The sequence below is a fragment of the Lepidochelys olivacea genome (genome assembly GCF_965140295.1).
Source record: "Lepidochelys olivacea isolate rLepOli2 genome assembly, chromosome: 18".
NCBI classification, from domain to species: domain Eukaryota; kingdom Metazoa; phylum Chordata; order Testudines; family Cheloniidae; genus Lepidochelys; species Lepidochelys olivacea.
In genome coordinates this window covers 9,886,870-9,912,650 of record NC_140428.1, presented here as the reverse complement: position 1 = coordinate 9,912,650, position 25,781 = coordinate 9,886,870, and the positions used below count along the sequence as shown (strand labels likewise).

Here is a 25,781-nt window from a genome sequence, read left to right as displayed (position 1 = left end):
TAAACCTCCTCCCCGAATGACATCAGCTATGTCGACAGAAGCACTCTTCTCTCGGCATAGCTGTGTGTGCACCTGGGGATTTGCCAGCATCACTATGTTGGCTGAGTGGGGGGGTCTCTTCACATACTGACTAACTTAGCTAGGCTGAGAAAAATTTGTAGTATTGACCTGACCTGTCAGTCACCCCTTTGGAAGGAACGTAGTATGTGTCCGTAACATCAACTTATCTTTAAAGGCTGTAGTCAACTGGATCACTCACTAGGGCCTGCTGCTCACTCGCTCTAGGAGCTGAAGTCCAGATTCCATAACGATGGGCACACTATAACCAAGGCCCTGTGTACTCTGCAGCAAGCTGGACCTAGCTTTTGCAGTGAGGTCTCTGGGTTCTGCAGACTCTGGTGGAAATCTGGACCGTCCCTGGCAGCTTTGGGTGAATTTAAAAAATTGAGGTTTTTGTTGAGTTATCGACCTGGCAAACCCTCTCTGCCAGATCCACCTACTCCTCCAGTCAGGAGCAGTATGCTTTTGTGGCCGGTGCACTGGACTGGGAGTCAGGAGAGCCGGGTTTTATTCTCTGGGTTCTGGAATAGAACCCAGCTCTCCCACCGACTTGATGCATGACCTTGGGCAAGTCACTTCCTCTCTCTGTTCCCCCTCCCAACCTTTGGCCATCATGTTTATTTAGACTATCTGTTCTCTGGGGCAGGGACCATCTTGTGCCCTGTATTTGTACAGCACCCAGCCCTGCGGGGCTCTGATCTTGGTTAGGGTCTGGAGGTGCTGCCATATTACATATAGAAATAATAATGCTAAAACCCCATTCTGGGGCAGGGAGGCTTTTTGCTGAGCTGAGGTGCCCTGTGACTGGAATGCCTTCCCAGCAGAACACTGGCAGGCTGGATATTTGCTCCATATCTGGAGGTTTTTGCTGCTTGTCATTAGGCCTTTGCAGCCCCCTGTGGAGTTTGCTTGCAGCACACAGCATGCAACACTCAAGTCACACCACCCCAAGAGGACTGCTCAGAACTCCCTTTCTAGGGTTTTGATTTCTGTAGGGGAGACCATGACAAAAGCATTCCCCTGCCACCTCCCTCCTCCTCCTTAGGGTTGTCAACAGTGCCCATCACCACAGCCTGGTGACAGTGCGGACACCCTTAGTTCTGGGGGGGGGGGGGGAGGAGATCCCCGTGCCCACACTCATCATTTCCTGTTCAGGCTAACGCAGTAATGCAGCCCATCTCCACTGCCAGGCAGAGCGCCATGTAAATGGTAGGCCGGCGTGTTCCCGGAGCAGCCAGCATCCTGGGACTAGCACCCCCTCACCTCAGCAACATGACAATCTCAGTTCCTTTCACCTTTTCCGCTGCTCTTCCTGGAACTGCCGCCGCAGCTGAGTTTCCCTTTCTTGGGCCTCCTTTAACTCCTCCCCCATTTGTTTCCTGCCCAAAACGTGGGTCTCAGTTAGGCGGAGCTGATGATGGGACTCCTTCAGTTTTTGCTGTAGCTCCAAAACCTTGGGGGAAATTGGTTGCAGATTAGACAAACAGTAAATGACAGGTTTTGGCTGGATGCTGTCAATAACAGCTGGCTACTGCAAGTAAGCATGGGCTGCGGGAGAACAGAACCTGTCTCTGGTACAGTCGGCAGGGCCAGCCTCTCCTACCCCTGCTGCATGCTAATTTGTGGTACCACAATGCCACCTCTCCTGCCTGAAGGAATGGCTTCTCCGAACCTTTGCTGGAACAGGGAATGCACAGACAGCGACTACATTAGAAGCAAGAGGAAGACCTAGGACAGGGTAGGCCCATTACTCAGTGAGGAGGGAAAAACAATAACGGAAAATGTGGAAATGGCAAAGGTGCTTAATGACTTCTTTGACTCGGTTTTCACCAAGAAGGTTGGTGGTGTCTACCATAGTGAATGCCAGTGAAAATGAGGTAGGATCAGAGACTAAAATAGGGAAAGAACAAGTTAAAAATTACTTAGACAAATTAGATGTTTTCAAGTCACCGGGGCCTGATGAAATGCATCCTAGAATACTCAAGGAGCTGACTGAGGAGATATCTGAGCCATTGGTGATTATCTTTGAAAAGTCATGGAAGAAGGGAGAGATTCCAGAAAATTGGAAATGGGCAAATATAGTGCCCTATCTATAAAAAGGGGAATAAGGACAACCCGAGAAATTACAGAGCAGTTATCTTAACTTCAGTCCCTGGAAAGATAATGGAACAAATAATAAAGCAATTAATTTGCAAACATCGAGAAGACAACAAGGTGATAAATAACAGTCAGCATGGATTTGTCAAGAACAAATCATGTCAAACCAACTTGATAGCTTTCTTTGACAGGGTAACAAGCCTTGTGGATGGGAGAAGCATCAGATGTGGTGTATCTTGACTTTAGTAAAGCTTTTGATACGGTCTCGCATGACTTTCTTATGAACAAACTTGCATGCCTAATTTAGTTGCACAGTGAAAAATACAGTGAATGGAAGCAGTGAATGAGGAAGCAGTGAATGAGGTAGAGGAACCCCCAAGGGGAGAGGCAACTCTTGATCTAGTCCTGAGTGGAGCACAGGATCTGGTCCAAGAGGTAACTATAACAGGACTGCTTGGAAATAGTGACCATAATATAATAACATTTAACATTCCTGTGGTGGGAAGAACATCCCAACAGGCCAACACTGTGGCATTTAATTTCAGAAAGGGGAACTATGCAAAAATGAGGAGCTTAGTTAAACAGAAATTAAAAGGTACAGTGACTAGAGTGAAATTCCTGCAAGCTCCATGGACACTTTTCAAAGACACCATAATAGAGGCCCAACTTAAATGTATACCCCAAATTAAAAAACACAGTAAAAGAACTAAAAAAGAGCCACCGTGGCTTAACAACCACATAAAAGAAGCAGTGAGAGATAAAAAGGCATCTTTTAAAAAGTGGAAGTCAAATCCTAGTGAGGTAAATAGAAAGGAGCATAAACACTGCCAAATAAAAGGTAAAAATGTAATAAGAAAAGCCAAAAAGGAGTTTGAAGAACAACTAGCCAAAAACTCAAAAGGTAATAACAAAATGTTTTTTAAGTACATCAGAAGCAGGAAGCTTTCTAAACAACCAGTGGGGCCCCTGGACGATCGAGATACAAAAGGAGCACTTAAGGACAATAAAGTCATTGTGGAGAAACTAAATGAATTCTTTGCTTCAGTCTTCACGGCTGAGGATGTTAGGGAGATTCCCAAACCTGAGCCATCTTTTGTAGGTGACAAATCTGAGGAATTGTCACAGATCGAAGTGTCACCAGAGGGGTTTTTGGAATTAATTGAGAAATTTAACAATAACAAGTCACCGGGACCGGATAGCATTCACCCAAGAACTCAAATGTGAAATTGCGGAACGATTAACGATGGTTTGTAACCTGTCCTTTAAATCAGCTACTGTACCCAATGCCTGGAAGATAGCTAATGTAATGCCAATATTTAAGAAGGGCTCTAGGGGTGATCCTGGCAATTACAGACCAGCAAGTCCAACGTCAGTATCGGACAAATTAGTTGAAACAATAGTAAAGAATAAAATTGTCAGACACATAAATTGTTGTGCAAAAGTCAACATGGTTTCTGTAAATGGAGATTGTGTCTTACTAATCTATTAGAGTTCTTTGAGGGGGTCAATAAACATGTGGACAAAGGGGATCCGGTGGACATAGTGTACTTAGATTTCCAGAAAGCCTGTGACAAGGTCCCTTATGTAAATTAAGTTGTCATGGGATAAGAGGGAAGATCCTTTCATGGATTGAGAACTGGTTAAAAGACAGGGAACAAAGGGTGGGAATAAATGGTAAATTTTCAGAATGGAGAGGGGTAACTAGTGGTGTTCCCCAAGGGTCAGTCCTAGGACCAATCCTATTCAACTTATTCATAAATGATCTGGAGAAAGGGGTAAACAGTGAAGTGGCAACGTTTGCAGATGATACTAAACTGCTCAAGATAGTTAAGACCAAAGCAGACTGTGAAGAACTTCAAAAAGATCTCACAAAACTAAGTGATTGGGCAACAAAATGGCAAATGAAATTTAATGTGGATAAATGTAAAGTAATGCACATTGGAAAAAATAACCTCAACTATACATACAGTATGATGGGAGCTAATTTAGCTACAACTAATCAGGAGAAAGATCTTGGAGTCATTGTGGATAGTTCTTTGAAGACGTCCCTGCAGTGTGCAGCAGCAGTCAAAAAAGCAAACGGGATGTTAGGAATCATTAAAAAAGGGATAGAGAATAAGACAGAGAATATCTTATTGCCCTTATATAAATCCATAGTACGCCCACATCTTGAATAGTGCCTACAGATGTGGTCCCCTCATCTCAAAAAAGATATACTGGCATTAGAATACATTCAGAAAAGGGCAACTAAAATGATTAGGGGTTTGGAACTGGTCCCATATGAGGAGAGATTAAAGAGGCTAGGACTTTTCAGCTTGGAAAAGAGGAGACTAAGGGGGAATATGATAGAGGTATATAAAATCATGAGTAGTGTGGAGAAAGTGAATAAGGAAAAGTTATTTACTAGTTCCCATAATATAAGAATTAGGGGCCACCAAATGAAATTAATGGGTACCAGGTTTAAAACAAATAAAAGAAAGTTCTTCTTCACTCAGCGCACAGTCAACCTGTGGAACTCCTTGCCTGAGGAGGTTGTGAAGACTAGGACTAAAACAGGGTTTAAAAGAGAACTGGATAAATTCATGGAGGTTAAGTCCATTAATGGCTATTAGCCAGGATGGGTAAGGAATGGTGTCCCTCGCCTCTGTTTGTCAGAGGGTGGAGATGGATGGCAGGAGAGAGATCACTAGATCATTACCTGTTAGGTTCACTCACTCTGGAGCACCTGGCATTGGCCACTGTCGGTAGACAGGATGCTGGGCTGGATGGACCTTTGGTCTGATCCAGTATGGCCATTCTTATATTCTTATGTTCAGGGCTCCCCAGTTTGGAAACAAAATACTGGGTGAGATTCATAAATATGCTTTGGACTCTTCCAGCAACCCCAGGGGGAAGGGATAGCTCAGTTTGAGCATTGGCCTGCTAAACCCAGGGTTCTGAGTTCAATCCTTTAGGGGGCCATTTAGGGATCTGGGGCCAAAATTAGGGATTGGTCCTGCTTTTGAGCAGGGGGTTGGACTAGATCTCCTGAGGTCCCTTCCAACCCTGATATTCTATGATTAACTGACTGCTCCAATGAATCAGTGTGAGATACTAGACTGCATTTTTGAGGGTGGCCCCGATTTTCCTCTCATTTACATTGGTGTAAAGCAATTGATGTAACTACAAAGTGAGGAATCAGGCTTGGTACCATATTGCATATGCATTTGGGTACAGAGTTAAGGCCATCTGTGCAACCTAACTTTATTATTATTTGCTGCTACTGCGTGCTTACAGACTAGATCCTGCAAACAGACCCACTGGACAGAGCTCAGCAACCACATACAGTCCCACTTGCTTCTATAGGATTCTAGGTGCACACATGGCAGCACCTGGATGACATGAACTGCAGGATTGGGCCTTAGTTTGCAACTGCTGCATAGTTTTTTGGATGGAATGTTTCTAGATTAGTATTCAAATCGAAGGGGGGGGAGGTAGGAGAGATTTGCTTGCCTCTGCTTGAGTTTATCCCCATCTCTGTATGGGTCTGATCCAAAGCTAACTAAAGCCAAGAGGAGGCTTTCCACTGAGTTCAATGGGTTTTGGATTAGACCCTGTATTGCTAATCCAACTCAGAGATCACTTTATTAATTATTATTATTAACATTGCTGGAGCACCTAGGGACCCCAGTCATGGACCTGCTGTGCTAGGCACTGTAGAAACACAGAACAAGAAGACAGTCCCTGCCCCAAAGAGCCCACAACCTAAGTACCTGACAAGAGTTATCATGTGGGTACAGATAGAAAGGCAGACGCGGGAGTACAAGGAAACAATGGGAAAATATTCTGAATTTCAGAAATAAGATTTCAAAGATGATGTTCAGATTTGCATATTAATATATTCATTGTGTTCCTCGTAATAATTGAAATGCACTTCAAATACTTCCGAAAACCTCACAAGTGATCAAAAACGAGCAAACTGTGCATCTGAGTACTAAGACATTAGCTACCAGTGCATGCTTTTTAGTCTGAACTTCTGCAGACTACAACTAATGAATGCAGATTTGATACTAATGCAATGTAGGTTGTATATTTACCTTTTTCTCTGCATCAGTAGCCCTAGATTTCTCCAGTGCAAGTTTCTCCTGCAGACTGCTCTGCAGTTTACTACTCTGGGAGTGCTTCAGCAGCTCTAGTTCAAGTTCTTTGACTTTCTGCTGACTGTGCTCCCATTGCACAGTGAGAGAGGAGCACATTTTGGTTGAGTCGGTTAACTTCAACTGGACTTGTCTCAGTTCAGCTTTGACCTGAGTTTGACAAGGAAAGAAAAGTACAGAATTGAGCACTGACTTCCATGTGCTTCAAGCAAAATGGACTGATAGGAAAAAGGGAGATGGGGTTACTAGACAATCCAATATAGCGAAAGATAAACAAATGCACCATGTTTTGTACTGAGTCAGCGCCAATGCCAGCTGCTCTCAGGATCATCAGGAGAGTTGGGTCTCTGTATGCTTTAAAAATATCCTTTGAAAAATAAATAAAGAAATATTGGACACAGCAAGATATTTCAATTAATGCAACAGTCGTTAGAGACAACATCGAGGTAGAGGAATGCAAATGTGCAAGTCTAGGGCGAGATTTTCAAAAGATTCAGCTCTACAAATCTATTCAAACAGTCACTGATTTTCACGAGTTTTCAGGACTCCTGCACTGGGAGACTGGGATCCCATGAATATGGATCTAAGATGACAATGTTCAAAGAAGAAATGCTGACTTCTAGTTCCAGGCCTGACCTTTACTCCCCCTGTGGCCTGGGACTTAACCTCTCTGCCTCAGGTTCCCCATATGACAAGTGGAGATAATAGCTACATAACTTCCTCCCAGGGGAGTTGCGAGGATGAATCAGTGAGCACATGGAAGAGGTAAAGCTACATCTATTACAGAGCTAGATCTGGTGCAGGCCACGAACTCCTCTATCACTCTCCAGCTCAGGAGTAATTACTGAGCACCTACCAGTCCTCCTCATTTGGAACTTCCTCAGATGATACGGGCTGGATGCTAATTGGGGTGCTACAGACTTTGCGCTAAATTCTGTCTCCTTTATGTTAAGGCAACTTGATGCCACTCTGGCAGTAGAAAAGAGGCCCTAATAAATTACTACCATTTAAGTTACTGCTAATGCAGTGTAAAGGGCCTTTGCATTCTTGAGAATCAGAACCATGAGAAACTGAGCAAAACTTGCATCTCACCTTTTGTCTCTGAAAGAGCTGGGAATGAAACTCCCACAGGTCCCCAAACTGTGGTGAAAACGCCCCTGGAACCCATGATGGCTCTTTTAATGCAGTGGCACACACCATGCACGTACCTTGGTGCTTTCTTGCTGGAGCAAAATATTATACTTCTTTAAGTCCAAGTTTTTCTCCCTTTCATATCTCAGCTCTTTCTCAGCCGAGCTGCACAAATTCTGAACTCTGTGGAAATCCTGTCTCAGTTGTTGCGTTTCCTCCTGTTGCTGCTGCAGGAGTCTCTCTCCAGACAGATACTGCATTAATAAGGAAACAGAGGCATGTGAAGAGGGGGAAAAATTAGGATGATAGGAGGATTCTTGGTTGAAAAAAAAAGTCTTCATTAAAAAGGGGAGGTGAAGGCAGCAATAAAAAATTTAAAAAGTAATACATAGTAATGAGTACTAATCAACAGTTAGGAAATTCAAACAATTGATAAGGGAAGCAAAAGGTATCAATGAAAATTCTGTGGCCAGTCAAATTCAGGAAAATAAGAAGGGATTCTTTAAATATTTCAGGAATAAACAAAATTCTTGCAAAGGTATAGGTACGATACTAGACAAGGATGGTAAAATTATCAACCAGGATGCAGAAAACGCCAGTGTTCAATAAATATTTCTGTTCATAGATTCCAAGGCCAGAAGGGACAACTGTGATAATCTGGTCTGACTTCCTGTTCTGTATTCAGAAAGAAGGAGGATGATGTATTCACATCTTATAGTGATAATGAAATACTTACTATTCCATCAGTAACAAGGGAGCATGTTAAACAGCAACTATTAAATATTTTTAAATCTGCAGGACTGGATATTAAGGGAATTCAGCAAGGAGCTCTCTGAACCATTAATGTTGATTTTTAACAAAACTTGGTGCATGGGGGGAGATCCAGAGATCGAAAAAAAGCTAACATTGTGCCAATATTTGAAAAGGATAAATAGGATGACCTGGGTAACTTAAAGGCCAGTTAGCCTGACATCAATCCTTGTCAAAATCATGGAAAGGCTGATATGGGATGCAATCAGAAAAGAATTAAAAGACTGTAGCATAATTAATGCCAATCAACATGGTCTCATGGAAAATAGACAAAATGATACCACTTTTGATGAGATCACAAGTTTGAATGATAAAGGTAAATGATAACACAATATACTCAGACTTCTGCAAGGCATCTAAGTCCTGCATGACATTCCAATAAAAAACGTAGCACTATGTAAAGTCAATGCAGCCAATATTAAATGGATTAAAAACTAGTTAACTGTCAGAGTGCAAAAAGTAATTTTAATTGGGGAATTGTCATCCAATGAGAATGGTTCTAGCTGGGATCTGTTCTCAGTCCAGTGCTATTTAGTATCTTTATCAATGATCTGGAAGAAAATATAAAATCATTGCTGACAAACTTTGCAGATGAGGACAGATCAGTTATACTGACAGACCTGGGCTGCTTGGTAAGCTGGACTCATTTGAACAACACGCATTTGAATACAGACTAACGCAAGGTCATACATTAAAGAACGAAGAATGCAGGTCACACTTATAAGATTGTACTCTGGAAAACAGTGACTCTGAAAATGACTTTGGGGTCATAGCAAAAACCAACTGAACATGAGCTCCCACTGTGATGCTGCAGCTAAAAGTGTGAACACAATCATAAGCAGGGGAATATCAAGTAGGAGAAGGGTATTACTTCTGTGTATTGCATTAGTAAGACTGTTATGTTACACCCCTTATTCTTTATGGAAATATGCTTATGATATGGATATGGCATAACAGATATATGTTATGTAAGATGGGTCTTGTAAGGTATCGTTGGAAAGGTAATAATTTACTGAATGTGATCATTCAATTTGTATGCATGTATCATTTCTGTATCTAAAGTTAGGAATATTGACTATGTAATAATTACAACTGGGTGTGTACTTGGGAAACCCCCATCACACAACAGGCCTTCAGCCTTGATGGGCCATTAGGAAGAAACCATGAGACTTTGAAGATATTAATCCCTCTCCTTCCTGAGAGGCGTCCTGGGATGCTGCTGTGACACTACTTGGTCATGTCACTTGGTACTAAACACCATCTTGGACTTCTAGTAATTTTCCACTAAAAGGAGGGGGAGGTCAAGACTGTGAAACAAAAGTTTCCCGCCTTATGTAAATCTTATTTAAGGCTGGGGAGTAAGCTGATCTTTGTTTACTCTTCATGGAATCCCCACCCAGGATGACTGCTGGAAACACCTAAGAGCACGTCTTCACTAGCAACATTAAAGCACTGTCATGGAGCTCTCCCAGTGCTATAAAAAAACCACCTCCATGAGGGGAGTAGCTACCAGCGCTGGTGCACTGTCTACACTGCCACTTTAGAGTGCTGAAACTTGCAGCGCTCAGGGGTGTGTTTTTTCACACCCCTGAGCGAGAAAGTTGCAGCGCTGTAAAATGGCCGTGTAGACAAGACCTAAGGAACAAGGACAAAGGGAAAGTGGGAGGAGTACTGAACCCAGGCTGGAAAAGGGATCTGGTCTGTGAATAAGATACCTGAAGATTTAAGCTGCAAGCAGGGTAGCTAACCTTCAAGAATTTCTGCAACCTGCCCAAAATCAACATTTAGAGCGAGAAATTACTTCTGGAAACCAGTCTCTTTAAGATCTTAAGCTTGGTATTGTGTTTTGTTTTATTTGCTTAGTAATCTGCTTTGTTCTGTTTGCTATCTCTTATAATCACTTAAAATTTACCTTTTATAGTTAATAAACTTATTTCTTGTTTACAGCATAACCCAGTTTGTGCAATTCATATCTGGGGCGGGGAGCAAGAAGCTGTGAATATCACTCTCCACAATGAGGGAGAGGGCAAATTTTTATGAGCTTGCGCTGTGTAGACTTTTTTATACAGCGCAAGACAGTATTGTTTTGGGTTAACTCCCCAAAGGGGGTGTGCACTTGACTGCTGGGCAACTTCCTAGCTGAGTATTCTCATAGAGAGCTGCCTGCAGACTCTGTGTGATTCTACAGCTGGTGCATCCCCACCTGTGTGTGTGTGCTGCCAGAGGCCGGAGAGCCTGATTCAGCAAAACAGGGAGAGAGAGCCTAGGCTAGTGGAGCAGATGGGCTCAGTGAAACCCCAGTACATCAGGTGGCATCCCAGATGCAGGGGTGGGGGGTCCAACCCGTCACAGAGACTATTAGTGGATACTGTGTCCCATTCTGTGTCCCCACCTCAAAAAGGCTTTTCTAAATTTGAAAAGGGTTCAGAGAAGAGCTACAGGAATAATTTGAGGTCTGAAAAACCTGCCTTAATAGTGAGAAACTAAAGAAGCTTGATCAAGTGAATTTATCCAAGAGAAGGTTAAGTGATGACTTGATCACCACTTACAAACACCTATATGAGGAAAAGATTTCTGATAGCAGAGGGCTCTTTAATCTACCAGAAAAAATGCATAACAAGATCCAATGTTTGAAAGCTGAAGCTAGACAAATTTAGATAAGAGAAAAGACACAAACTTTTAACAGTAAGGGTTACTAACCACTGGAACAACTTACCTAGGGATGCAGTAGATTCGCCATCACTTGAAGTGTTTAAAGTATGACTGGTTTTCTTTCTAAACGATATGCTCTAGCTCAAACAAGAGTTATGGCTTAAGGTAGAAGTTACTGTCTATGTCCTGTTTCAGAGTAACAGCCGTGTTAGTCTGTATTCGCAAAAAGAAAAGGAGTACTTGTGGCACCTTAGAGACTAACCAATTTATTTGAGCATGAGCTTTCGTGAGCTACAGCTCACTTCATCTGAAGTGAGCTGTAGCTCACGAAAGCTCATGCTCAAATAAATTGGTTAGTCTCTAAGGTGCCACAAGTACTCCTTTTCTTTTTGTCTATGTCCTGGGTTAAGCGGGAGGCCAGACCAGATGATCAAAATGGTTCCTTCTACCTTTAAATCTATTAATCTATGAAGCTTCATATAGGAAGATGGGAAACTGAAATTGGTTAATTACTTGCTTTTTTATATATGTATTTTACCCAGGTAAATTAATCAGTTCTCCACAGCATGCAATGATGTTGCAGTGGCTTGTTGGCTGATAAAAACTATTTCACTGTTCAAGTTCACTTTTTATCCAGCTTATGCCCCTACACTGGTTAAACCACTCAAAATGGAGGAGTGGCACTTACTGTAAGGGGCTCTCATACCTGTTTAATGCTCATGTTTAATGCTGTGTTACATTCAGAGCTCCGGGGGTTGAGAGGCTGGGTCTCTTGGCTCATCTCAGATTTAATGCTTACAGCCTCTTCTATCTTGTTGTGAAATTGTTCCCTTGTAGCCAGGATGTCTTGTCTTAGCTGAGCATTTTCTTCCTGTAACAGTTGTTTTTCTTCATTGCTCCCCTTCACCTGCTTTTCTAACTCCTCTGTTTTCTTGTTGCTCTCTAATAGCTTGGTACTTGAGGTAAAAATAGTAAAAAAACCCAAACAAACAAACAAACTTCAGTCAAATTACTCATGATAGGTGAAATTCACCATTGTAAAGGATCAGCAATATGCCTAGGCACCACTGAAGCTCTCAAGCGGCTCACAGGCCTTGTGCTAATAGTTCTACATTGGGTGAACTTCACCCAGAGGCTTGGGGCTTGTCTACACGGGCACTTTACAGCGCTGCAACTTCTCGCTCGGGGAGGTGAAAAAACACCCCCCTGAGCGCAGCAAGTTTCAGCACCGTAAAGCGCCCGTGTAAACAGTGCCCCAGTGCTAGAAGCCGCACTCCCAGTGCTGGTAGCTACACCGCTCGTGGAGCTCTCTCCCAGCGCTCTGCCGTGACTGCACAAGCCATGTCAAAGCGCAGTCGCGGTAGCGCTTTAGCGTTGCCAGTGTAGATTAGCCCTTGCGCTGGAAAAACTAAATCTGAGGCAATTCACTCCTTTAGTTATGTTATGGAGACTCTTATTTCTGTTTCAGAGGGTCCACAGGCAGAACTTGTACTTACTACAAACAGGTGTGAATTACAATCAATTTCGAAGCAAGCTTGCATAAGCTGAGAAGGGAACTAAAATAAAAGTGTTCCGAAAGGGCCAGAGCAATCTCACATTTACACAGGTGTGAATCTGGAGTAACAACACTGAAATAAATCAGTTACTCCAGATTTACAGTAGTATGACAGAGAAGACTCGGGCTCAGCAAAAGCCTGAGTGCAAGACAGCTGAATATTTGAGCTGGAATAGGAGAAAAAAAGGCATCTGCTGATCTCTCATTCATGCACTTTATAAAAACAAGCGCTAAGATTTAAAAAAAAACTGAACATTTCTAGGTTAGTCACTGAAGATAAAATGCAGAAAACACAGAGGGTGCTATTAAGATTTACCATAATTGGTCTCTCTCTCCTCCCAGGATTTGGATCTGTTCTTCCAATATTCTTGCTTTAGTCATAAGCTCTTTATATTTCCTTTCACTTGTTGTAAAGTTTTCATCTGTCTTCTGATTCACTACAAGCTGGTTTAACTGTTCACATTCCTGTGAGAGCTCAGAGACCTGTAAAGTCAGACTTGTAAATGTCATAAGACTGATTTTCTATGATTTCATGGAAATCTTTCATGGGGTATAAGAAAGTCTAGTGACTTCAACTAAAGAAAACTTGTAAATCTGCAATATAAAGTCTAAATTACCCTAATGCCCCATATTTCTTCAATATTTTGCAATACTGTGCATGGGAAATCAGTGAGCAGTTTACACATATATCAAGGGAAGCTCTACCATAAAATCACATTTGTCTATTTGGATTTGTACCCTTATTGCTTATCTACAGCTCTAGGTATATTACAAATTTTAAAATACAAAGTACAAAGTAAAGTCATAAAACAGCTGCTGAAGCACACACTAGCTAACAGACTGCAACACACAACAGAATAATATCTGTCTCCTGGCCAATCTCCTCAGCATGATTGCCACCTCTTTCCCAACTACCAGTCATCCCAAATGCACAGAGAAAAGAGATGGACATCCCAGCATTCCCAGAGCATTAACAAATCCAGGCTCTGGACACGCTGGTGCACCACAGGAGTCTTATGACCATGGTGCATCATAGGAGATGAGGCATTGAGGCATGCAAACTACAACTCCCATGAGGCACTGTAGCAGCACAGATGGACACAGATTAGTGTTGAACTGACCCGAAACAAAACATTTTGATTCAGTTTGACAAATTGAAATGTTTCAAATTTGGGTCAACTGGACCTGCAGCAAAATACTTTGTTTCAATTTCCCCAAGGGAAAAATCAACAAATGATGGTAAAATTTAGTTCACCAGGAAGGTCTCTCACAGAGATAGGAGCTTGACACTTTCACTGTGAATTAATGAAATTACACTGGACAATAACAGAGCCAGCACTTGAGACCGTGAAAAAAGATGCAAAGCTAATAGTTGGAGATGAAGGACTCAGAGAACATAAAGAGTGCTTAGGAACACAGGAACTGCTGGATTGGATCAGACCCATTGTCCGTCTAACCCAGTCTCCTGTCTTTCAGAGTGGCCAGACTCAGATGTTTCAGAGGAAGGTGTAAAATACCTGCTAATCCCCAGTAGTTAGAGATTGGCTTAAATTCGGAGGCATGAAATTTAATATCTCTTCCCAAATTTGTTGGCATTAACTACTGTAACTGAATAATCTTGCTATTCATGTACTGTCCTGTCCCTTTTTGAGAAGTGCAAATTGTCAGATTTTGTCAGTGTCAGTCAATGGAACACTGAAAGACTACTGATCTCACTAAATTCTCACCTTTGTTTCCAATAAAGTATTTTCTTGCTGTAGTTTCTCATGGGTTACATTAAGGAAATCTCTTTCTTCTGCCGCACCTCGGAGATTCTGGAGCTCATTATAAAGACTCATGAGCTCTGACTTTGAATTATGTAATTCCTGGTTAAAAAGAAAAAGGAGTTAGTCAAAGAAGCATATCACTAATTCTAGGCACAGATTAAATGAGAGTCATTTGTCTATTTAGATATTTAATAATTTCTTGTATTTAAGGAAAAAGCAAGTTCCAAAGGGCTTTGCATGTTGTTGGTTAACAACACATCGTTTACTTAGTTTTCCTTTGATTTACGGGAAAAAAGATATTGCCCCAACGATCAGGTGCTCCTCCTGTGTTCTGACGAAGATTTAAATGAATAATCTCAAACCATTACCCCAGATACAGGTTATACCCATAATAGACTGTTCGTTCCATCCAAAGTTAAACCCTCGTGCTCTGACCGTAAATACTACACTAGGGCTGTGCATTCAGAGGGTTGAAGCAGGTTCTCCTGGGAATTTGAGTGGCCTGTTCCATGCTGCGATCTACTTCTCTGGTCGAGTGTCCCTGGATGGTGAAGGCAGGTAAGGTGTGTATCCCAGGCTTTCTCCTCAGAGCATATTCTGTGGTATCTGAATGCCTGGCAGAGGATAACATATTTCTTAGGCCATGTCTACACTAGCATTTATGTTGGCAAAACTTTTGTCGCTCAGGGGTGTGAAAAAGCATCCCCCCCGAGATAAGTTTTGCTGGCACACGCACTCATGTGCACAGCGCTAGAGTGGTGGGAGACACCCTCCGGCCGACATAGCTACGGCGGCTAGCGGCGCTGGTTTTGTATGTCGAGAGGAAAGCTATTTCCTGTTGGCATAATGCAGCTACATGAGCGATCTTACAGTGGCACTGCACGGGTACAGTTGTGCCACTGTAAGCTTGCAAATATAGACATGGCCTTAGTGCTTGGGACAGGGGCGCCAGAATGGGGTGGGCGGCCATGGCTTTCCCCACTTTTCAGCACAGGCTCTGCCCCCCACCTCTCCTCTTCCCCCCGAAGGCCCATACCCCGGACAGGCCAGAAGCATAGCCCAGCTGGGGAGCACAGGCAGCTGTGGGGAGCGACAGACCCTCCACCTGCCCATGGTGCGGGGGCCTGAGAGCAGCCCCTGGCCCATGTCCCTGCCCCCTGCGTTCCCAGCCCCGGGCAGATGGAGGGTCTGTAGCTCCCCACAGCTGCCTGGAAGGCACTTACCATGGCTGGTCTGAGCCTCCGAGGCCCCGCCCCCCTGGCTGGGTCTGGGTCGGGGTAAGAGCTGCACGAACAGCTGTGGGGAGCCCCCCCACCCCAGGCAGCTAGAGGGGCCTGGGCTCCCTGGCCCCACTCTTGCTTCTGGCTTCGCCAGGGCAGAGCCTTGGGGGAAGAGGAGGGACACGGGTGGGGCCACAGAGCGGGCAGGGGCCCTGGTTCCCTCACTTTTGGGAAGGCTTCACTGTCCCTGGTTTGGGATTGTTACTGAATCTGTGAAGGTAAGTGTGGTGATTCATGGATCTCTTGTATATAGTGGTTTGTAGGATTTCATTTTTGAAGCTGATTGTGGTGTCCCGGATGTTGATGCTGGTTTGGGAGTGTCCTAGAGAGAATTTGATGGACAAGTGGTGATTGCTGAAGTTCTGGTGGAAGTCTATGAGGGAGTTTAGGTTGTCTGTCCAGAGGATGAAAATATCATCGATGTATCTCAGGTGTATCATTGGTTTCGTGGCACATTTGTCCAGAAAATTATTCCTCAAGATGGCCCAAGAAGAGGGCCCATATTAGTGAGATGGACAAGCTTACACAGAGCTCTTCTTCAGGTCACTGTGGAAGCTCAAAAGCTTGTCTCTCTCACCCACAGAGGCTGATCCAATAAAAGATATTACCTCACCCTCCTTGTCTCTCTAATATCCTGGGACTGACCTGGCTACATCAACTCTGCATACAACCATGAAGAAGTTGGTATTCTGGGGAACCATCCTAGTACCCAAGGTTGTTCCCATGGTTTGAACAAAATGTGTATTGTTGAATGTAAAATTGTTATGGGTGAACATGGAAAAAAACCCAAACCCTTCAATCACCTACCACCCCACACCGGAACTCATACGGGGTATCATTAAACAGCTACAACCCATATTCGATGTGCTCCACATCCTGAAATAAATCTTTCCCAAACCCCCTGTTCTGGCCTTCAAACAACCCCCCAACCTCACCAAGATCATCAGCAGAAGCAAGCTCCCCACAGACCCACCAATTCAAAGCAGCACCAGACCCTGCCAGAACAACAGATGCAAAACCAGCAGACATATCTCCACTGCTGTGATGATCAATACCCCCCACAAAACACTGCTCAAGATCCAGGGGTCTGACACATGCCTATCACAATATGTCGTGAAACTCATCCAGTGCACTAAATGCCCAAACAACAACTATGTGGGTGAAACCAGACAATCACTACACTCTCAAATGAACTCACACAGGAAAATGATAAAAGACAAAAATACCATGTCACACATGGGCAAACACTTTTCACAAAACGATCACTCCATATCTGACCTCATCGCCTCAATGAAAACCTGCACAACACCGTCAAAAGATGAGCCTGGGAGCTCAAATTCATAACTTTGCTAGACACTACAAATCATGGTCTTAATAAAGACACTGGATTTATGGTTTATTACAACAATCTGTAACCCACTGTCCCTCACCCCTCCACACACCTTTTTTTGTCCTTTGACTACAAAGTTGTTAACTGGCCACTTCAGCTTGAATGGTCTCTGACTTACATTATGTGTTAACTTCTTATGCTAAACAATCTGTCTCACCTTGTGTTCACCTGTGAGACTGGGAGCATCTTTCCCAGACCTGAAGAAGATCTCTGTGTAGCTCCAAAGCTCGTCTCTCCCACCAACAGAAGTTGGTCCAATAAAAGATATTACCTCTTGTCTCTCTAATATCCTGGGACCAACAAGGCTACAACAACACTGCAAACTACTACGGCCAGGTCCACACTACAGACTTATATTGGCAAAAAGAAAAGGAGGACTTGTGGCACCTCAGAGACTAACAAATTTATTTGAGCATAAGCTTCCGTGAGCTTATGCTCAAATAAATTTGTTAGTCTCTACAGTGCCACAAGTCCTCCTTTTCTTTTTGCAGTTACAGACTAACACGGCTGCTACTCTGAAACCAGACTTATATTGGTGTAACTACGTTGCTCAGGTCAGGGGTGTGAATAATCCACACCCCTGAGCAACATGGGGGTGGAAGGGATAGCTCAGTGGTTTGAGCATTGGCCTGCTAAACCCAGGGTTGTGAGTTCAATCCTTGAAGGGGCCATTTAGGGATCTGGGGCAAAAATTGGGGATTGGTCCTTGTCAAGGTTCCTCCCCCACTCCGAACTCTAGGGTACAGATGTGGGGACCTGCATGAAAAACCTCCTAAGCTTATCTTTACCAGCTTAGGTCAAAACTTCCCCAAGGTACAAAATATTACACCCGTTGTCCTTGGACTGGCCGCTACCACCACCAAACTAATACTGGTTACTGGGGAAGAGCTGTTTGGACGCGTCCTTCCCCCCAAAATACTTCCCAAAACCTTGCACCCCACTTCCTGGACAAGGTTTGGTAAAAAGCCTCACCAATTTGCCTAGGTGACTACAGACCCAGACCCTTGGATCTTAAGAACAATGAATAATCCTCCCAACACTTGCACCCCCCCTTTCCTGGGAAATGTTGGATAAAAAGCCTCACCAATTTGCATAGGTGACCACAGACCCAAACCCTTGGATCTGAGAACAATGAAAAAGCATTCAGTTTTTTACAAGAAGACTTTTAATAAAAAATAGAAGTAAATAGAAATAAAGAAACCCCCCCTGTAAAATCAGGATGGTAGATATCTTACAGGGTAATTAGATTCAAAAACATAGAGAACCCCTCTAGGCAAAACCTTAAGTTACAAAAAAGATACACAGACAGAAATAGTTATTCTATTCAGCACAATTCTTTTCTCAGCCATTTAAAGAAATCATAATCTAACACATACCTAGCTAGATTACTTACTAAAAGTTCTAAGACTCCATTCCTGTTCTGTCCCTGGCAAGAGCAGCATACAGACAGACACAGACCCTTTGTTTCTCTCCCTCCTCCCAGCTTTTGAAAGTATCTTGTCTCCTCATTGGTCATTTTGGTCAGGTGCCAGCGAGGTTACCTTTAGCTTCTTAACCCTTTACAGGTGAGAGGAGCTTTCCCCTGGCCAGGAGGGATTTCAAAGGGGTTTACCCTTCCCTTTATATTTATGACAGTCCTGCTTTGAGCAGGGGGTTGGACTAGATGACCTCCTTAGGTCCCTTCCAACCCTGAGATTCTATGATAGTTATACTGACCTAACCCCTGGTGTAGACAACACTATGTCAGTAGGACAGCTTCTCCTGTTGATTTTGCTACTGCCTCTTGCAGAGGTGGATTAACTACGTTGACAGGAGACGCTCTCCCATTGGTGTAGGAGCATGTTCACTTAAGCACTGCAGCTTTGCCGATGCTGCGTTTTAAGTGTAGACCTGCCTTAAGTAAGTTACCCTGGAGGTTGAACTGGAGCAGATCTTTTAGCGAGACATGCAATCTCAATGTAAAGTCTCCAAGAGATGAGTTTACACAGCCCTTGGGAAGCTGTTCCAATAGTTAGTTACCCTCCTTGTTAAAAAGTTGTCTTACCTCCAGTTTGAATCTTTCTGACTTCAACTTCAACCACTAGATCTTGCTCTGTCCCCTACTATCTCTTCTCCCCATGTAGGTACCAACAGACCATGACCACAGTTATGTCTGCACTACAGCCCATGTTAGCATAACTTACGTCACTCAGGGGTGTGAATAAACCACCCCACTGAGCAAGAGAAGTTAAACTGACATAAGTGCTCGTGTGCACAATGCTATGTTGGCGGGAGAGCTTCTCCCACTGACATAGCTTCTGCCGCTCGTGGAGCTGGTTTTTTAGGCCAAGGGGAGAGCTCTTAACTTCCTCTTCCACAAAATAGACTGAACTGTCTCTTCTCATGCTTATAATTCTTCACTAAACCCTCTTCCAATCTGTCAATGTCCTGCTTAGAGTGTGGACACAGAACTGGACTTAGTATCCTAGTAATGGTCTCCCCAATGCAATAAACAGAGGTAAAACCAAGTCCTTTCGGCTACTTGACAGCACTGTTCAATATATTCATAAATGATCTGGAGAAGGAGGTAAATAGTGAATAGCAAAGTTTACATATGATACAAAATTACTCAAGATAGTTAAGTCCTAGGATGACTGTGAAGAGCTACAAAGGGATCTCACAAAACTGGGTGACTGGGCAACAAAATGGCAGAAGAAATTCAATGTTGATAAATGCAAAGTAATGCACATTGGAAAACAGAATCCCAACTATACGTACAAAATGATGGGGTCTAAATTAGCTGCATCCGAGAGTGCTAAAGGAGTTGGTGGATGTGATTGCAGAGCCATTGGCCATTATCTTTGAAAACTCATGGCGATCGGGGGAGGTCCCGAGCGATGGGAAAAAGGCTAATGTAGTGCCCATCTTTGAAAAAGGGAAGGAGGATCCAGGGAACGACAGGACAGTCAGCCTCACCTCAGTCCCTGGAAAAATCATGGAGCAGGTCCTCAAGGAATAACTTCTGAAGCACTTAGAGGAGAGGAAAGTGATCAGGAACAGTCAGCATGGATTCACCAAGGGCAAGTCAGGCCTGACTGATCTAATTGCCTTCTGTGATGAGATAACGGTCTCTGTGGATGAGGGGAAAGCAGTGGATGTGTTATTCCTTGACTTTAGCAAAGCTTTTGATATGGTCTCCCACGATATTCTTGCCAGCAAGTTAGAGAAGTATGGGCTGGATGAATGGACTATACGGAGGATAGAAAGCTGGCTAGATTGTCAGGCTCAACGAGTAGTGATCAATGGCTCCATGTCCAGCTGGCAGCTGGTATCAAGCGGAGTGCCCCAAGGGTCAGTCCTGGGGCCGGTTTTGTTCAATATCTTCATTAATGATCTGGAGGATGGCGTGGACTGCACCCATAGCAAGTTTGCAGTTGACACTAAACTGGGAGGAGAGGTAGATATGCTGGAGGGTAGGGATAGGATACAGAGGGCCCTAGAAAAATTAGAGGATTGGGCCAAAAGAAATCTGATGAGGTTCAGCAAGGACAAATGCAGAATCCAGCACTTAGGATGGAAAAATCCCATGCACCGCTACAGACTAGGGACCGAATGGCTAGGCAGCAGTTCTGCGGAAAAGGACCTAGGGGTTACAGTGGACGAGAAGCTGGATATGAGTCAACAGTGTGCCCTTGTTGCCAAGAGGGCTAACGGCATTTTGGGCTGTATAAGTAGGGGCATTGCCAGCAGATCGAGGGACGTGATAGTTCCCTTCTAGTCGACATTGGTGAGGCCTCATCTGAAGTACTGTGTCCAGGTTTTGGGCTCCACACTACAAGAAGGATGTGGAAAAATTGGAAAGAGTCCAGCGGAGGGCAACAAAAATGATTAGGGGACTGGAACACATGACTTATGAGAAGAGGCTAAGGGAACTAGGATTGTTTAGTCTGCAGAAGTGAAGAATGAGGGGGGATTTGACAGCTGCTTTCAACTACCTGAAAGGGGGTTCCAAAGGGGATGGATCTAGACTGTTCTCAGTGGTAGCAGATGATAGAATGAGGAGTAATGGGCTCAAGTTGTAGTGGGGGAGGTTTAGGTTGGATATTAGGAAAAACTTTTTCACTAGGAGGGTGGTGAAACACTGGAATGCATTACCTAGGGAGGTGGTGGAATCTCCTTCCTTTGAGGTTTTTAAGGTCAGGCTTGACAAAGCCCTGGCTGGGATGATTTAGTTGGGGATTGGTCCTGGCTTGAGCAGGGGGTTGGACTAGATGACCTCCTGAGGTCCCTTCCAACCCTGATATTCTATATTCTATGATTGTTACCACTTAACAGGGGCAGGCCCCACCTAATAATCTGCGGGAGATGCAGAATTCCTCCGGCTTGGGGTCCCCGGCAAGGGGTGCAGAACTCCTCCTGCTCCTGGGCTCCGGCAGGGAGAGCAAACTTCTCCAGCGAGTGCTTTCCCTGCTGCAGCTCAGGAGCAGAAGGAGTTCTGCGCCCCTTGCTGGGGCTCCTGGGCTGAAGGAGTTTGCTCGTCTCCTTCCTGCAGAGGAGTTCTGCGCCCCTCATCGGTGCACCCACAAAAGTGGTGAAATTTAAATTCCTGCACATGCTGTGATACTCTGTACCTTGGGGGAACACCCTACACTCCCATGTTCATCTTTAGAAAATGATTGTGTGGTATCCAATGCAAAGTTTGTCATGTCGGGTGTCTTCGGAAGGCTAATGATGCGCTGAGCATTGTTGTTATAGTGATGTTACAGTAGTCATTGTTACCGTAATGTTATAGTAATGTTATAGGTTGTAATTTCATGTATATAGTTATGAGGCTGAAAATGTATCCTCACGGCTTAAAGCAAGCCCAGACAAATACTCTACAAGAGCAGAGAGGTAGTGCACACCTCATCAGGGCAGGTATGGGACAAACCCAGCTCAGCCTCACAGGAACAAAGGACGCTGGCCTAGGCAGCAACAAAAGAATCTGTTAAACTCTCAAGTGAGTCACCCCTCCTCCTTTGGTCAGTTTGGAACTGCAATGAGGTAATGCTCACCTGACTCTGAATGGGGCTGGGAGGGCAAAGCCAAGAGGTAAGAAAGGACATGATAAAAGGGAGAGATATTTGCCATGCTCTCTCTCTCTTCCACCTACATCTACAGACACCTATCTTTATAGTTAAATCTGTTTGTTTATTCTACCTGAAGCAGTGCATTTGGTTTGAAGCATGTCAGAGAGTTTCCCCTTGGGATAACAAGCCTGGAACATATAAATTTCTTTGTTAATTTGACACTTATATTAGCTTGCTGTGTCCATAACTGGACACTGCAAGACGGAGGTTCCTAGGGTTGCGTCTGGGATCGGAGATATTGGCTAGTGTTATTTGTTTGCAAGTAGCTGGGAGCAGCTTACATGCCAGAGGCTGTGCGTGAACAGCCCAGGAGTGGGGTTCTCGCAGCAGAGCAGGGTAAGGCTGGCTCCCAGAGTCAAGGATTGGAGTGGCCTAGCAGATCACTGGTCCAGATAACACCAGAGGGGAACGTCACATGCCCCTGCCACTCAAGTAAGAGATCTTGGAGTCATCGTGGATAGTTCTCTGAAATCATCTGCTCAATGTGCAGTGGCAGTTAAAAAAACTAAAAGAATGTTAGGAGCCATTAGGAAAGGGATAGCTAAGAATACAGAAAATATCATAATGCTGCTATATAAATCCTTGGTATGCCCACACCTGGATGTCACCCCATCTCAGAAAAAATATATTAGAATTGGAAAAAGTACTGAGAATCACAACAAAAATGATTAGGGTCTGGAACAGCTTCCATATGAGGAGAGATTAAAAAGACTGGAACTGTTCAGCTTAGAAAAGAGACGACTAAGGGGGGACATGATGGAGGGCTATAAAATAATGAATGGGGTGGAGAAAGTGAATAGGGAGGTGTTATTTATCCCTTCACATAACACAAGAACCAGTGGTTACTCAATGAAATTAATAGGTAGGAGGTTTAAAACAAACATAAGGAAAGTACTTCTTCAAACAATGCACTATCAATTCATGGAACTTGTTGCCAGAGGATGTTGTGAAGGCCAAAACTATAACAAGTTCAAAAAAGAATTAGATAAATTCATGGAGGATAGGTCCATCAATAGCTATTAGCCAGGATGCTCAGTGATGCAACCCCATGCCTGGGCATCCCTAAACCTCTGCCTGCCAGAAGCTGGGACTGAATGACAGGGGATGGATCACTCGATAATTGTCTTGTTCTGTTCATTCCCTCTGACCACTGTCGGAAGACAGGATACTGGGGTCGATGGACCATTGGTCTGACCCAGTGTGGCCGTTCTTATGTTTTAATACAGCCAAATGCAAGGTCATACATCTAGAAACAAAGAACATAGTTCACACTGACACCAGCATAGTGTGACAAAAAGAGCCACGGTCCTTGGATGTATAAATAGGAGACATTCTAGCAATACTGACAGGTTTCAGAGTAACAGCCGTGTTAGTCTGTATTCGCAAAAAGAAAAAAGAAAAGGAGGACTTGTGGCACCTTAGAGACTAACCAATTTATTAGAGCATAAGCTTTCGTGAGCTACAGCTCACTTCCTCAGATGCATATCGTGGAAACTGCAGCAGGCTTTATATATACACAGAGAATATGAAACAATACCTATTCCCACCCCACTGTCCTGCTGGTAATAGCTTATCTAAAGTGATTTCCAGCACAAATCCAGGTTTTCTCACCCTCCACCCCCCCACACAAATTCACTCTCCTGCTGGTGATAGCCCATCCAAAGTGACAACTCTTTACACAATGTGCATGACAATCAAGCTGGGCTATTTCCTGCATAAATCCAGGTTCTCACATCCCCCCCACCCCCATACACACACAAACTCACTCTCCTGCTGGTAATAGCTCATCCAAACTGACCACTCTTCAAGTTAAAATCCAAGTTAAACCAGAACATCTGGGGGGGGGGGGTAGGAAAAAACAAGAGGAAACAGGCTACCTTGCATAATGACTTAGCCACTCCAAGTCTCTATTTAAGCCTAAATTAATAGTATCCAATTTGCAAATGAATTCCAATTCAGCAGTTTCTCGCTGGAGTCTGGATTTGAAGGTTTTTTGTTTTAAGATAGCGACCTTCATGTCTGTGATCGCGTGACCAGAGAGATTGAAGTGTTCTCCGACTGGTTTATGAATGTTATAATTCTTGACATCTGATTTGTGTCCATTTATTCTTTTACGTAGAGACTGTCCAGTTTGACCAATGTACATGGCAGAGGGGCATTGCTGGCACATGATGGCATATATCACATTGGTGGATGTGCAGGTGAACGAGCCTCTGATAGTGTGGCTGATGTTATTAGGCCCTGTGATGGTGTCCCCTGAATAGATATGTGGGCACAGTTGGCAACGGGCTTTGTTGCAAGGATAAGTTCCTGGGTTAGTGGTTCTGTTGTGTGGTATGTGGTTGTTGGTGAGTATTTGCTTCAGGTTGCGGGGCTGTCTGTAGGCAAGGACTGGCCTGTCTCCCAAGATTTGTGAGAGTGTTGGGTCATCCTTTAGGATAGGTTGTAGATCCTTAATAATGCGTTGGAGGGGTTTTAGTTGGGGGCTGAAGGTGACGGCTAGTGGCGTTCTGTTATTTTCTTTGTTAGGCCTGTCCTGTAGTAGGTAACTTCTGGGAACTCTTCTGGCTCTATCAATCTGTTTCTTTACTTCTGCAGGTGGGTATTGTAGTTGTAAGAAAGCTTGACAGAGATCTTGTAGGTGTTTGTCTCTGTCTGAGGGGTTGGAGCAAATGCGGTTGTATCGCAGAGCTTGGCTGTAGACGATGGATCGTGTGGTGTGGTCAGGGTGAAAGCTGGAGGCATGCAGGTAGGAATAGCGGTCAGTAGGTTTCCGGTATAGGGTGGTGTTTATGTGACCATTGTTTATTAGCACTGTAGTGTCCAGGAAGTGGATCTCTTGTGTGGACTGGACCAGGCTGAGGTTGGTGGTGGGATGGAAATTGTTGAAATCCTGGTGGAATTCCTCAAGGGCTTCTTTTCCATGGGTCCAGATGATGAAGATGTCATCAATATAGCGCAAGTAGAGTAGGGGCTTTAGGGGACGAGAGCTGAGGAAGCGTTGTTCTAAATCAGCCATAAAAATGTTGGCATACTGTGGGGCCATGCGGGTACCCATAGCAGTGCCACTGATCTGAAGGTATACATTGTCCCCAAATGTGAAGTAGTTATGGGTAAGGACAAAGTCACAAAGTTCAGCCACCAGGTTAGCCGTGACATTATCGGGGATAGTGTTCTTGACGGCTTGTAGTCCATCTTTGTGTGGAATGTTGGTGTAGAGGGCTTCTACATCCATAGTGGCCAGGATGGTGTTATCAGGAAGATCACCGATGGATTGTAGTTTCCTCAGGAAGTCAGTGGTGTCTCTAAGGTAGCTGGGAGTGCTGGTAGCGTAGGGCCTGAGGAGGGAGTCTACATAGCCAGACAATCCTGCTGTCAGGGTGCCAATGCCTGAGATGATGGGGCGCCCAGGATTTCCAGGTTTATGGATCTTGGGTGGTAGATAGAATATCCCAGGTCGGGGTTCCAGGGGTGTGTCTGTGCGGATTTGATCTTGTGCTTTTTCAGGAAGTTTCTTGAGCAAATGCTGTAGTTGCTTTTGGTAACTCTCAGTGGGATCAGAGGGTAATGGCTTGTAGAAACTCGTGTTGGAGAGCTGCCGAGCAGCCTCTTGTTCATATTCCGACCTATTCATGACGACAACAGCACCTCCTTTGTCAGCCTTTTTGATTATGATGTCAGAGTTGTTTCTGAGGCTGTGGATGGCATTGCGTTCCGCATGGCTGAGGTTATGGGGCAAGTGATGCTGCTTTTCCACAATTTCAGCCCGTGCACGTCGGCGGAAGCACTCTATGTA

General features: G+C 44.1%; 1 protein-coding gene across 4 annotated transcripts in view; it reads right to left on the bottom strand.

Moving 5' to 3' along the window:
- Positions 1-25,781, bottom strand: part of CCDC30 (coiled-coil domain containing 30) — a 137,303-nt gene that overhangs the window by 31,025 nt on the left and 80,497 nt on the right. For all 4 annotated transcript variants that reach the window (XR_014714481.1, XM_084652016.1, XM_084652015.1 and 1 more), the window contains exons 14-19: positions 14,169-14,306; positions 12,758-12,924; positions 11,593-11,842; positions 7,502-7,678; positions 6,234-6,443; positions 1,356-1,513 (exon numbers count right to left, since the gene is read on the bottom strand). Coding sequence is in view for 3 of the 4 variants with exons in the window: in XM_084652016.1 (XP_084508142.1) it covers positions 1,356-1,513; positions 6,234-6,443; positions 7,502-7,678; positions 11,593-11,842; positions 12,758-12,924; positions 14,169-14,306 (1,100 nt within the window). In the remaining variant the exon portion in view is untranslated. The remainder of the gene's footprint in view (positions 1-1,355; positions 1,514-6,233; positions 6,444-7,501; positions 7,679-11,592; positions 11,843-12,757; positions 12,925-14,168; positions 14,307-25,781) is intronic.